Source organism: Populus nigra, chromosome 15, assembly GCF_951802175.1.
Source record: "Populus nigra chromosome 15, ddPopNigr1.1, whole genome shotgun sequence".
Taxonomy (NCBI): Eukaryota; Viridiplantae; Streptophyta; class Magnoliopsida; order Malpighiales; family Salicaceae; genus Populus; species Populus nigra.
This window is the reverse complement of record NC_084866.1, coordinates 12,153,710-12,167,078: the sequence shown is the minus strand read 5'-3', so window position 1 is coordinate 12,167,078 and position 13,369 is coordinate 12,153,710. Positions and strand designations below refer to the sequence as shown.

The window sequence follows — 13,369 nt, the reverse complement described above, 5'->3', positions numbered from 1 at the left end:
GTAACATTGCTTAATATTATTTTTATTTTATTTTATTCAATCTCTTTTATACATACATGTTTATTTTTATTATTATTTGATTAAATAGAAGATTGATTCTAATAAATAATGTTATAGCACGCAACTTGGCTTAAATAAAGAACAAAAAAAGAAAATTAGGAATGGGCAAGCACAAGTGCTGTCACAGGACACCTCGAATATGGCCGTCGATCTAATAAATCACATCTTTACAATTGGTTCTCACCAAGATTTGTGTCTGAGTCTGCTCAAGCTTCTGCAGCACTTCTTCCATGTTAGGTCTTTCGCGTTCACTTGGATTTGTACAATGAACAGCTATTGACATTGCATTTTGAAATGCAGCTGAATCGTAAGCTCCATTTAGCCGAGGATCTGCCAAGTCACTCAAGCTTTCTTTTCTCAAAACTGCATCCCTTGCCTGTAGAGCATCAATTATACCCTTTTGTCATGATAAATGAAAGGTAGTTTATAGTGCAAATCATGAGCAAACCTCAGCAATAGACGCGGACTTTCTTCCTGTCATGATTTGAAGCAGTAAAATCCCAAAATTGAAAACATCATTCGCAATCTTCTCCTGTCCCGTTTTCTCCTTGGATTTGTAACGTGACAGATTGAAGTCTGAAATCTTGGCTTCTAGTTTCTCATTCAGTAATATTTTTGTTAGCTGAGACACAATAGACTATAGTGTTAGGAGATTCATGAAAAATTATATTGTCAAGGAAGTATTGACCCTCAACCTAATTAATAGCCAATCACCTTCATGTCTCCATGGCATATCTTCTTCAATGGATTGTGATGGAGATACCACAAGCCCCTAGCGATGCCTATAGATATATTCATCCTTTTCTGCCATGTCAAGATTGATGTCAAGCGATCACCTGGAGGATATTAATATAGATAATGAGTGTTCATTAAAAAAACACCACTTGAAACTCAAAGCCATATGAAAAACACCGTAGCCTGGAAAGAAAAAATTGTGGATAGCAACGATGTTTTTCTTTTTCCTTTTTTTTTGTTCCTGGGATTTTTTACGCTTTGGTTCTTTAATTTCTTCCGGAACCGGTACAGAAATGGGTGCTTTTTTCACGAATTCCTTTTGTTTTCAAACTCATGAGCGTAGCCCGGAGCTCCTTCGTCCGTGTTAAAAGCAAAAGGCATACTAGAACAAAAGTCATTTAAGTTGATGGGATTGGCTTGCCTTTACCTGTACAAGACCCGACGAACTCCTATCTTCCTTAATTAAGAGAGACTGGCCAGAGCCGTGAGATAGGTGACTATCCAGCTCGGTTCGGAGAGCAATTTTTGTTTAGTCTGCGCTGGTGAATGGAAGCGAGAGTAGGCAAGTAAAAGCAAGGTCACTCTAAAGAGGTGGTCGAGTTGAGTTGAAGACCGCGTTCTTACCGTGATTCCACAAGATCCAGCACACAACAGGGAAAACAGAACAACAAAAGATTCGGTCCAATTTAGGTGCCCTTTTAGACCGAGCTGGTTAAATTACACCTGATATGCCAACCGAACTGCTTCTTCGAATTCGTGTCGAGCTTACATTAACCCAATCGACGAGGTAGGGATCGGGAGTGTGCCCAAGAAGTGCAGGGGTGCTGCAGAAAACATTAGCTCCTTGATCCATCGCGGGGCGCCTGATCAAATAATTGAACAAATCCTACTTGTTCAATCCCGAAAATTAAACACCAATCTTGTTATCCTACTATATGATATGGTTGCATGGGCTAGTAATTGAACATCAGTGTGAGCTGTCCCGAAATTAAGGGATGCGGAATGGTTAAAACTTTGAGATTTCTATTTGGAGTCTTATGTTCATTCTTGAAAAAGAGAAGATGAGGATTTAAGTTTACAGAGAGTTACCCTACTATATGGTTAAAATTATAATTATTAAACCTGTTTTCAATTTATAAATTAACCTAATAACATGGAATATAGCTTGAGTTAGGTTTATTTTTAAACCATCTAGAAAATTGACCAAATCAATATGAATGGGATAATCAATAATTTAGGTAACTTGTTAATCTGAGCAAGGCTTGATCAACGATTTTTTTAACTTTTATTTAAAATAATATTATTTTATTAAAATATTAATAAATCTAGATTAACTTACTCAACTTGCAATCCAGGCCTTAGCTGCACGGAGTTACATTTTATAATTATGGATAGATGCTATTTGAGAAAGAAAAGAAAAGAAAAAAAAGGAAAAGAACAAAACAAGATTGATGTGTGCAATTAATGACGAAGAAAACTTACCTAGAAGCCATGTTGCTAAATCACCATTAAGGCAATATTCATAGACCAAAGATTGATCTCCTTTATTGCAATAGCCAATAATGCCGACCAAATTTGGATGCCTTATTTTTGCTTTTTCACATATCTCATCAAGAAAATGACAAACTTCAACCCCTTCTTTAAGTCTCTTGACTGCCACTCTCATCCCACTAGGCATCATTCCAATATAGGTTTTCCCTGAACAAAATTTGTAAATCAAATGCGTTAGGTGTTATTTTAATTTTTGGGCTTTTGTGACTGCTAATTATTATTTAAAATGCATAAAAATAAAGTGTGGATCATACCTAGAACGCCTTCTCCAATAAAATTTGAATTACCAAATGAATTGGTAGCTTTTGCTACTTCATCTTGTGAGAAAACGTAGAGATCACAACAGTTTAAGTAACTTACAGATTCTTCCTCCTGTTTTTTCTTAAGAACTATAATATCATGCAGAATTTAGTTCTGTTTGGCCTCATAAAAAAACAGGACTAGTGGAGATACCATCTATGGACATACCAAGCACTCACCTGATAAATTTTCACCAATGTCTTTGTCACGTGCATGCTGTAGTTGCTTCCTTGTTAACTTGTAGAGAATTGGGGCTAAGAGGACAAAGATTGCTGCTACTATTATCGCAGAAAGGAGTTTCTTTGATTCCAGGAGATTCCCTTCTTGAAATTCATCAACCAAATAGGCCATATAAATTGCATTATAAGTGAAGGACAAAAAATTTGCGTTATGTAAAATTGGAAATAAGAAAGTTCACCTCTTTTGCTAGTATTTTTAGGCCATGATGACACTGAAATGTAGTAACAGGGGGGGAAATGTGAATTATATATAAATAAAAAATCCTCCATGTATATAGTAGAAAAACATTGAGAAATCTTACCTATTTCACCCCATAAACAAGAAAAAATTCTTGGGATCGAGTTTGCAGAATCTGTAGCAGTGCTCGAAAGACTAAGAAGAAGAGCTTCCCCACAGTACTCTCCATTTGGGCTATCACCACTTTGTTTCAAGGCTTGCAAAGAACTTCTAAATGACATGACAGAACTGTAACAAGCATCATCATTGTAATTACTAGTTGATAAGTTATTGCAATTGGATTGAAGGGCACCGAATCTCTCAACCCCAAGAAGATTTATGAGTGAATCAACATCTTTTGAGCATAAGTTTGGTGTCTTTGAAGAAGAGATAAAATCTTGCAGTTCACATGTCGAGAGGTTGGTCCTGTTGTGAAGATTTTGGAATGTTTTGGTGCAATCTTGAGCCTCGTTTAATTCAAGAAATATTGACCCAGACTTGTTAGCTCTTATAGCCATTGCTTGGAACAGAGATTGTAAAGCCGAGTGGCAGCACGACTGCATGGCTGAATCTTTGACGTTGGCTACGCCTAAGCACTCACTGTGTGCTTCATACGGGAACTTGTTGAAATCCAGGGAACAAGCACCTGAAAAAACAACAATGGAAAACTCATAAACCAATTAAAGATAATTTCTTTTCATCCTTTTGTTTTGGCTTACTTGTATAGCTAGTGTGAGGATTGCATAGAAACATGAAGATGAATAACAACAGATAGGAGATGGCCATTAGCTGCTTGCAATTGAGAGCTCTCTGGCTATCTTCTTTGCACTAAATATGTTTTGTGAATTGTGATTATACCTTCTTTCCTTTACAGAATGTCAGTCAAATAGTAACACTCTCTAAGAGTTTCTGATGAATTCATTTTTTGTACTTTACTAGTCAGGAATGAATGTTTGTCGCTATTCATAATCTGTCTACAACTAGGCAAAAACAATGTGCAATTGACCTAGTCATCCAAATTAATTCTTTGTTGGAATAAGTTTTTCCTGCATCTGTGAAACGCAGGTCTGTTAATGTGTGTTTGGTAATTTGATATACAAAATGATTTATTTTTTAAGATTTTTTTTACATCAATATCATGATCATAAAAAATATAAATCAATGCTTTTCTAGATGAAAAGTAATTTAAAAAATATTTTGAAAAATAAAAGCTACTGCAGTGACTTATAATCAAGAAAATCTGTTCTTTAATTCCAAAATTATGATTTAGTCTCCTCATCTTTAACATGGGAATGCTGCCCATCAACAACTTCTAGGTAAACAAGCTTAAGATTTGATCTAATCCAGCATTTAAGCTTGAGCAGCATCAGGCTGCACACAATGATTTGGTCTTAAACAGTGCCTTAATCTTGTATTTAAGTACTACCTTTTAACCAGAAAATATATAAAAAAAAAACGATCTGTGATGAAGCCATTTGTTTCGAAAATAGGATATAAGGCGGCACGTACATGCCGTCCTAGAATATAATATCACAACTAAGAAATTCCCAGAAGCTGCATGCAAGCGCAAATGCTAGCCTACCCTACTGTTTTAAAGTTCATTCATTAGAGGAAATATCAACCCTTGCATTTCACAATTTCCTTGGAAGATAACAATACATGCCAAATGCTACTGGTTAATCACAAAATTAGTATAGCTGTTGTGCACTCTAAGTACTTTTGTTGGATTCTCGAGCACTCTGCTTGACTCATTCTGTAGCTCTTCTGCTACTGGCCAAACAACTAAATGCCATTAATCAAGTAAATCAAGGAGGAAGACCGGGCTTAATTCAACTTTATAACATCTGAAACAGCACTGGTATGATGATATACAAATGGTATAACGAAAAGAAAGCTTCCAAATTTTAGTTTTGTAATATTGTTTTCTAAAAGATATCCTTTTATTTTTTTTTTTTTTTTTGCGTGGGGTGTCCGGGCCAGCTTGCGCGTACCACGAGTATTCCTCACGGCCCACTGGACATCTTGCAAGTCCAGGAGCAGGTAAGGCACCGCGGGGGTGACAGGCGTGCATATAGAGGGTCGAATCCGGAACGGGAACAGAATAAGTCATACGATTGACTATTTATTTTTAATTTACTGAGTCACGGAGGCTCGATCTCAACCCAGAATTTTTCCCATCAATTTTTTTTTTAGAGTATAAAAAAGGATGTTATCACCATGGTACGTACCATAGTACTTCTGTCAATAATGAACGTTATCTATAGGCTCGAATTTAAAAGTATGTGGTGCAATATTATTTGATTTGCTATGAAATAATTTAAATAAGTAGAATATTGTTAATGATATTAAGATTCAAGTAAATTATTTCTTATTACTATTAACTCTAACACTTCTTTTTCTTACATCTACACATGCTAAAAACTACATAAATAGAGTAAATTACATTAATTAGTATAAATCTTTAGATGAAAAGTAAAATAGTTAGCAAATTAAATTCACAAATTATATATAATTATAGCATAAGACTAGGCATGGGCCCGCATTACATTGCGGTTTTGCTTACGACATCTTGGTGCCGTAAGCACATTTTAAGAAAATAACAGAAATCAACAATTAGGGTTATAACACCAACTGTGTTTAATAAATTAGTTTTATTTTAATCAAATGATAAAAAAAAAAGCAATAATAATAAATGGATAATTGTTCTTTAAAAAAATCATGATAACTTGGAAAAAAAAACTATGGAAGTACAAAACTGGATTAAAAAAATAAAAAAAATAAAAAAATAGCTCAAGTCAACTTGAGGTAGTGCGATAGACATGTAACATAGGTAATAAAAGGCGAATTAACCCAGGTTAGCCCATAAAATTTATGACCTAGGTCATGAGATTGGGATAACCTAATAGAAAAAAATTAAAGAAAACCACAAAGATATTTTTTCTAAATAAATAAATAAATGTCGAACAATGAAATTATAAAAAAATAAGTAAAAAAAATAATAACCTGAATTAATTTTTCAAACTTATAACCTGGATCATTAAACCGAAAGCACCATACATGAAAAAAATAGTATAGCATAATCCCAAGCAAATTAAACTCTAAAGAATGAAACGGGAATAACAATTAACTACACAAAAGGATTTTAAAAAATGATAATTAAAAAAAATAAGGGTGAAAATTGAAACAAAAAATAAATTAGAGAGCAATTAAAAATTTCTGATTTGAGGGCTAAATTGAAAAGAAAAATAATTTTAACAAAAAGGAAAAAATAAATGAATGAGAACCAAATTGAAAACAATAAGACATCATAAACTTGAATTGGTGAAATTGAAAACCAATAAAACTTTTATAAAATGAATAAGAAAAAAAATAAAAATAAAAAGAATAAGAACCAAATTGAAAAGAAAACAAATATATGACAAATTAGAATTGAAGGACTAAATTGAAAAGAAAGAAAACTTTTCCAAAAGGGCCAAGGATAAAAATAAAAAATTAAAAGAGAAGGGATCAAAGTAGAAATATATATATAAAAAACAAAGAGTATCAATCTATAATTTCATGGGGAGAAGAGAGAAAAGAAAAATGAAATGCTCATCGATGACAAATCTCTCTACTGCTACCGACATGAGCCACACTAAAGGAAGAGGACATGATTGTATATCTAAAACACAATGGAAGAGTATTTTTTACCACAAGGGAGGTGCCGCACTCGCAGCCCAAAGTGGATGGTGCCTCTAACATGATGCACATACAAATAACTCTTTTTTAAATAATATTATTTAATATTGGTTAAAAGACTATATAATGTTCTTGAAAAAAATAGCAAATAACCCAAAAAGCAACTTGAAAAGACAAAAATAACCATTTTACTAAATGCTTTTTTTTTCTTACTTCAAAGGCATTTAAGTAATCTACCTATGTATTCAAAATTAAAAAAACCAAAACTACACCTGATCTCATCTGGATTTTGTTTGGGTTACGAGTTAATACATTGAATCTATTGAGTTTGATCGATTTAACTTCTATCTAATTTAATATAGAATCTAACCCAAGTTAAATTTCATATCATCAAATCATATGGTTAAACAATGAGTCTCAAATAGATTTAGTGCATGTTTGATAATGTGTTTTTAACCGTGTGTAAGTGTGTTTGCTTTAAAAAAAATGTTAATTTAATATATATTTTTAGTGTTTTATAATGATTTTAATATATTATTATAAAAAAATTATTTTAATATATTTTTAAATAAAAAATACATTTAAAAATACAGGTAAAGCATGATTCCACTCGATCGCGTTTAATAACGCCGGCAAAAACAGTAAAAGGAAGACACGAGATACTGAGGCAAAGGGACGACGGAAAAATTAAAGCAAACGCATTGATTAGTCCGGTTGAAGCCTTCCTCGAAAATGATTAGGCATTTGAGAGAGAGAACATGCCCCTAACAACCTCTCATTGTTTGTCACCTTTCCCCGTGAAAGATCAATGGTGCCTGTTAGCTTTATTTTCTTGTTTTTTTTAATTTCATTCTTTAAATCCTCCTTTTCTCTCTGTAGGATGGAGACAAGATCAATTATGGGATTCACCCCACATTTCCAAAAGATAGTTATGGCACTTGCTACAACAACTGCTATTAATATACAAATCATTGCTGACACTTTTAGAACTGGGAATTCCACCGGCGCTAGTCCCTTTTTTTTTAAGGTTGTGCCTGTACTCCAACGCCACCTGCTCGAACACTTCCACCTCGAACATGTTTAACTTGAGCTTCGGTTTCATACGATCTCTAACGTACGCAAAGGGCAGTTGGTCTCTCGGGTTAAAAGCTTCCAGCTCGTTGAATACAAGGCAAGAGAATAGATTGCTATTCAGTCCATGCTTCCTCAGGATAAGAGCACTGTCTGGTACATCTGCCAAGAAGAACAGAAGGAGGGAAGGAAATGCATCTTCTTTTTTATTAATAGATTGGTTCAGAACCCCAAAACGAATGCCAATTAAATTATTGAATTTAAATAAAAGAATAAAAAGAATCCATTTTAAATTTAATCTCTATGGTTTTGACTATTTATCAAGAAGGTACGGTATTTTTTATGAATAAAAGAATTGCTTTGACATTTTAACGGGTACAATTTGTGCAAGATGATCATACTTGGGGTCAAGGACTCGTAATCACATGCACTAAAACAAGCAATATTTATTTATTTACAGAGCTCCATATATATGATGATGGGATTTTACGGCATGCGCAAGCATTTTAATTCTTAGGCGATTTCTTCTATTGCTTGAACGACAAAGTGCCTTCTTATAAATGATGCAAGTGTAAATATTACTCTTTTTTCACCTAACACACTTTTAACTTCAAGTCAAAATTCATTGAGTTAATGTAGGACTCGCCAGCTTCTTCTTCTTTATCTGGTTGTCTTACGCCAGGTTGCCAACTCGCATATATATAAAAATTGTCTTTTGTACCAAAAGAAAGCAAGGAACTCTACTTTAATTTCATTTTTTAAACCCACTTGCTAGATATGATGCCCTATAATGTCACAGTATAAAGAATGAAAATGACAAGGTAGAGATCACGAAATACTAATGACAAAGCCCGACGTCCCACCTTGGCCAGCTTCTTTCCTTGTTGTCATTCAAGGGATTGACAAGGTGGACAGGAGCTACAAATTCCATAAATGCATGGCGGGCCTGCTTGTTTCCCTATTTTTGTAATTACTTATTTCTCTTATCAAGGCTATCCAATCGAATTGACACGGCGAAACCTTTTAAATTCGCAGGTATATATTATCTTCCCTTCCTTAGATCACACCTCAACCATTAGTTTCATCAATATTTAATTAACCTCAGATGAGAAATCCATACGCAGGTGGTCATTATTTGTTTCATAAGAACATTTGGTGTAGGCGGCACCTACCTCTCAATTAATGACCCTCTACAGGGAAGACATTAATTATGAAGCTTATTTCTAACGAGTATTTTTCGAAAGCTATAAAGGATCAGAAGCTTCAAGCCTAATTTTCCTCCGCACTTTAAAAAGCCATAAAGGGTCTTAAACGTTATGATGCATTGATATGATATTTCGTAATGGCATTTGCAAAAAAAAATGACGAAGCAAAGAAAAAAAATAACTTATGACGTTAAGAGTATGGAGTTTGTTTTGGTACCTGAGGGGTAGGGTTTCTTCGGTGTCCATGGCTGCAATCCGTTCTCACAATAAGTCTCCATTTGATTTCTCAAACCATCAACATCCTTCCATTTCTTCCACCTAGCGGTTGCCAGCGCCTCTTCCATGGTATGAATAAAGAATGGATGTTTTGAAATAGCCATGTCCACTTTCTCTGACACGACCAAAGCATGGATCAATATCAACGGATCTACCATTAGTTGCAGCTTTGCATCAACCCAAATGCTAAATTTTGAGTTTGAAAAGAGTCTATGAACTAAATATTTGGGGATCACCCCATTCATAGCTGGATTATCGTACAAATCCTTGCTTGAGACCTTAATAATTCTCCATACACCTACATTGTATTCATGGGAGTTTCTTGATATGACTTCGTGATGGTCCAGTCCTTTTAGGGTAATATCATCCACAAACATGAAGAAACACACATTATCTAGAGTTTTGGATCCAAGGCTTTTCGGCTGCCTTATTTTGTCATGGTCATTGAAGATTGCCGAGACTACAACAACTCCGTGACAACTCTCCATCGCCATTCTATCTGAATCACACACAAAAAAAATCAAGATAACAAATCCCATTAATCGAAATTGATCACTCAAGAAATTGAATTTAACAAGAAATGAAATTTAGAACGAGAATCTTAATCCATTAGTCTTTAAAGGTTCATCCTTTATTTAATTTAACTCATTCCAAACAAAAATGAGCTCTTGAAAAAGATGCTAATTAAAGAACAACTGACCAGAATCACTGACCGGGAACCTCTTAAAGAACCCACAAGGAACCTCTACACTGTCATTTAAAAGATCGAAATAGGAAATCCTTTTCTGGGTACCGAAATTCCCACCAAAATTCTTACTGTTTCCTTTCATATACCGCAATGCATGGGATGAAACTGATGAATTCTGACACAATTGTAGGATCTCCTTCAAAACCATCCAATAATCTAACAACAAAAACTACAACCCATTAATCAAAACATTATCACCTACCATGAAAACACATAACTCAATACAAGAAGAGCAAAACAAAACAAGATATGATGCAGTACCAGAGAAATAAATAGGGGAGGAGCAAGAAGAGCGATGTGTGGGAATCACGTACTTGTGTTCGCCATAAGAAGAAGGGTAAGAGAAGAAAGGAGTCTGAATTGGATCGAAAGGAGAGGATCTGAAGAGACATTTGGTTGGATAGATGGAGGTGTAGAGAGCTAGAAAGAGGGTGGTGATGAGGTATAACAAAGAGATACAGAGAAGTTTTGATTGGAAGATGAGAGGTTTTGACAACTTTGCTTTCCCCATAACCATAGCCGTCTTGAGGGCCAACCGACTCAAACAATGACTGCCCTTTATAGAATTAACTACGCAGCCTTCTCCCGTACCTTTGGAGTCACCACTTAAAAGGTTTACATGATATAGAATATTAGGCCATTTTCCCCCGATCATTTGATAAATAACGATAAATTATAAATAAACAGAGAATGATCTAAAGCCAATTCTAGTATAAGAAAAAAAAATTCATTTAGATAGTGGTCAGTGATAAAAATTTAGGACTAAAAAATTTGTTCTCTTTGTAGTCTCATGTTCGAGTTCTGTGATTGTTCATATGCTGATCACTGGAGGCTTACATAGTCGTTAACTTCCGAACCCGTGAAATTAATCAAAGTACACGCAAGCTGACCCGAACACTCACATTAAACTAAAACAAATAAAAACAAAACATGCGGGTTTTTGTTTTCATAAAATGAAAATTGAAAATCAACTCTTGTGTTTAATAAAATTAGTCTATTATCACAAGCATTAATAAATACTAAAAAAAAACATTAATGATAAAAAAAATAAACCGGAATATTAAGAGATATATGTAAATAGAAAAGCATGACCTTGTGCCACATCATGTTATTTAACATCTTTATTTAATTATATGATTTAAAAAAAAATTAACCAAAACAAAATAATTTGATAGTATAGCTGGTTTGCTTTTTATTGATTCGGCTTTGTCCTATGATATGTGGTCCCCTGCATGGCATGTTCAATTTAGCACATCCAAACCAGTCACTCCACTCAAATCCAATGTGGCTCTTAAAAAGTTTTTAAGTAGTTATTTTTTTAACATTTTCCTAATCCAATAAGATATAATTAAAAAAATTAAAAAATATATAATATTAAATCAAACCTCGTACACTCAAGTTAACTCATTAAATTTATAATCTAGAATAATGAGATAACTGGATTAAAATATTATTTTCTTTTTTTATTTTTTTCTTCTCCTCTCTAGTTGGGCCAGCATTGAGCTTGGATAGGATAAAATCTAGGATTAAAATTGAAGACAAAATAATTAGAAACAAAGAAAAATTGGTGATGGTGACTTTTTTTAAGGGGCGGAGCGAGGCGGTCGATAAGATCCAACTTGGCTCCGGCAACCCATTCTTCCCTCGGCCTCCACATGTGATTCCTTCTCCACTTACCTATAGAAGGACTTAATTTTTTTCTCAACATCAAATTAGTTCCTTGTTTTTCAATTTCTTTTCAAGCAACAAGAACCATTTTTTTTCAAGAGCATGAAGCAAAGTTTAGGTCATGCATGTTACAACCACCCCCAAACAATTAATAATAAGCAAATTAAAATAATTCATAAGACTCGGTGCCAAAAAAAAGAATGAAAAATAGTTATTCAAGGATAATTTTTTTGAAAATGTTCAAAATTTGAAATAAAAAAATATGAGAAAACTTAAAAAAAACAAAAAAATTATTGTGGCTGACCATGTTTTGTGAGAGGCTCTACATAGAAACGCCATGCAGTTTAGTTTTTTTTTTTTCTTCTTCTTAATCTTAATCCCTTGATGCATGAAAAACTTAGCTGCTTGCGGAGAGCTATTAGGTGCATCATACATGCCAAATGCGCCTGCAATGAATAATGAAACAAAAGTGATCCATACATTACAAGCCTTTATATGAAACTAAGTACTTATAATGTATTAATTTTTTTAAAAAAAATGGCCAAAATAATGACAGAGAACTTGGAATTCACAACAAAGTCCAATTTCAACATTGTGTGGTCTAAAGAACAAAAAAAAGGACCAAAACAATGACTAATTATAAAGTAACCATCGATCTAGGAACCTTAAAAGGAACCAAATTATCACTTTTGACCAAAACAATTTAATCCGTGAACCAATTGGACGTTGTTGTGCAAAAAAGGTGCACCAAATAGCAGCAGCTAGCACAGTACCTAATAAGGTTTATTTTTCCAGGACCTGCTGCTGTATATATTTCCCTCAAATTATGCAGTGCCCTAAAGGTGAATTTCCCAGCATTTGTATAACTTACTTGCACATATTATATGAGCTATGCTTTCCCTCTAGCTATTTAAAGAACTCAATGTGCTATTCATCTCACCCTGAGTGTAAATACGTATCGAATCTTCGAACTTCTATATAATTTTGGGTTTCTTTGACCATTTTATGTCACAGACAATTTCAAGTCAGAAACGAAATTCATAGAAATACTTGAGAGTTTTTATTTATTTATTAATTAATTTATTGGTGGTGGAGGAGGAAAATGAATAAGACATGCTAATTGCTTATTGCATTTAGTTTTGTCGACGTGAGAGATCCATACCAATTTTCCATCAAATTTTATATAAAGATTATTTAAGATTGTATGTATGACGAGGTAATTTAATTACTGCTTAAAATTAATATTTTATTGTTGTTTCTTTGTTTTTTACACTATTAATTTGTTTTTAATTAGTTTATTATTTTTTAATGACACTGACGAAATCTTATTAATATTCTCTCTCGATTACTAAACCAAAAAAAAAAGATCATTTAAGATCTTACAAATTAGAGCATAGAACTAGCTAATTAACAATTTTATTAAGGTTAACAAATTCCTTTAGTTATCAATATTAATTAGAAATATTATCAAAACAAATTTCATGCATCAAAATTACATCCTTCACATTTGAGTATACTCTTGGATTAGTGCAAAAGGATTTTTGCAAATTCCCTGCATGCATGAAAATATATATATAAAGCAAATCTATTTATCAATTAGGTAACTCTTCATGGGTAGACA

General features: G+C 33.5%; 2 protein-coding genes across 5 annotated transcripts; both read right to left on the bottom strand.

The window, feature by feature from the left end:
* Positions 1 to 211: 211 nt before the first annotated feature.
* LOC133674724 (probable serine/threonine-protein kinase PBL8) lies at positions 212 to 3,888 on the bottom strand. Its single transcript, XM_062095931.1, has 8 exons — positions 3,822 to 3,888; positions 3,188 to 3,748; positions 2,826 to 2,966; positions 2,601 to 2,735; positions 2,278 to 2,493; positions 775 to 896; positions 509 to 682; positions 212 to 436 (listed from the first exon to the last, which is right to left on the bottom strand). Exons 1-8 carry the CDS (start codon positions 3,886 to 3,888, stop codon positions 212 to 214), a joined length of 1,641 nt encoding a protein of 546 aa, XP_061951915.1.
* Positions 3,889 to 7,669: 3,781 nt separating this feature from the next.
* Positions 7,670 to 10,659, bottom strand: LOC133673989 (alkaline ceramidase TOD1). 4 transcript variants are annotated; one of them, XM_062094944.1, is made up of 4 exons: positions 10,342 to 10,659; positions 10,033 to 10,236; positions 9,274 to 9,831; positions 7,670 to 8,013 (listed from the first exon to the last, which is right to left on the bottom strand). In XM_062094944.1, the coding sequence occupies exons 1-4, from the start codon at positions 10,595 to 10,597 to the stop codon at positions 7,673 to 7,675; spliced, it is 1,359 nt and encodes a 452-aa protein (XP_061950928.1). In that variant the 5' UTR covers positions 10,598 to 10,659; the 3' UTR covers positions 7,670 to 7,672. The 4 variants fall into 4 exon arrangements, with proteins under 4 accessions (XP_061950928.1, XP_061950930.1, XP_061950929.1 ...); XM_062094946.1 differs by having other exon boundaries at positions 10,395 to 10,535; XM_062094945.1 differs by having other exon boundaries at positions 10,033 to 10,249; positions 10,395 to 10,517.
* Positions 10,660 to 13,369: the final 2,710 nt, after the last annotated feature.

Coding starts and splice junctions, on each gene's coding strand:
- LOC133674724 (XM_062095931.1), bottom strand. CDS start 3,888: ATGGCCATCTCCTATCTGTTGTTATTCATCTTCATGTTTCTATGCAAT. Junction 2,494..2,600: donor TATTGGAGAAGGCGTTCTAG/GTATGATCCACA, acceptor AATTTTGTTCAG/GGAAAACCTATATTGGAATG. Junction 683..774: donor TATGCCATGGAGACATGAAG/GTGATTGGCTAT, acceptor ATTGTGTCTCAG/CTAACAAAAATATTACTGAA.
- LOC133673989 (XM_062094944.1), bottom strand. CDS start 10,597: ATGGTTATGGGGAAAGCAAAGTTGTCAAAACCTCTCATCTTCCAATCA. Junction 10,237..10,341: donor CTCCCCTATTTATTTCTCTG/GTACTGCATCAT, acceptor TTTTGTTGTTAG/ATTATTGGATGGTTTTGAAG. Junction 8,014..9,273: donor GAAGAAACCCTACCCCTCAG/GTACCAAAACAA, acceptor TCTTCTTGGCAG/ATGTACCAGACAGTGCTCTT.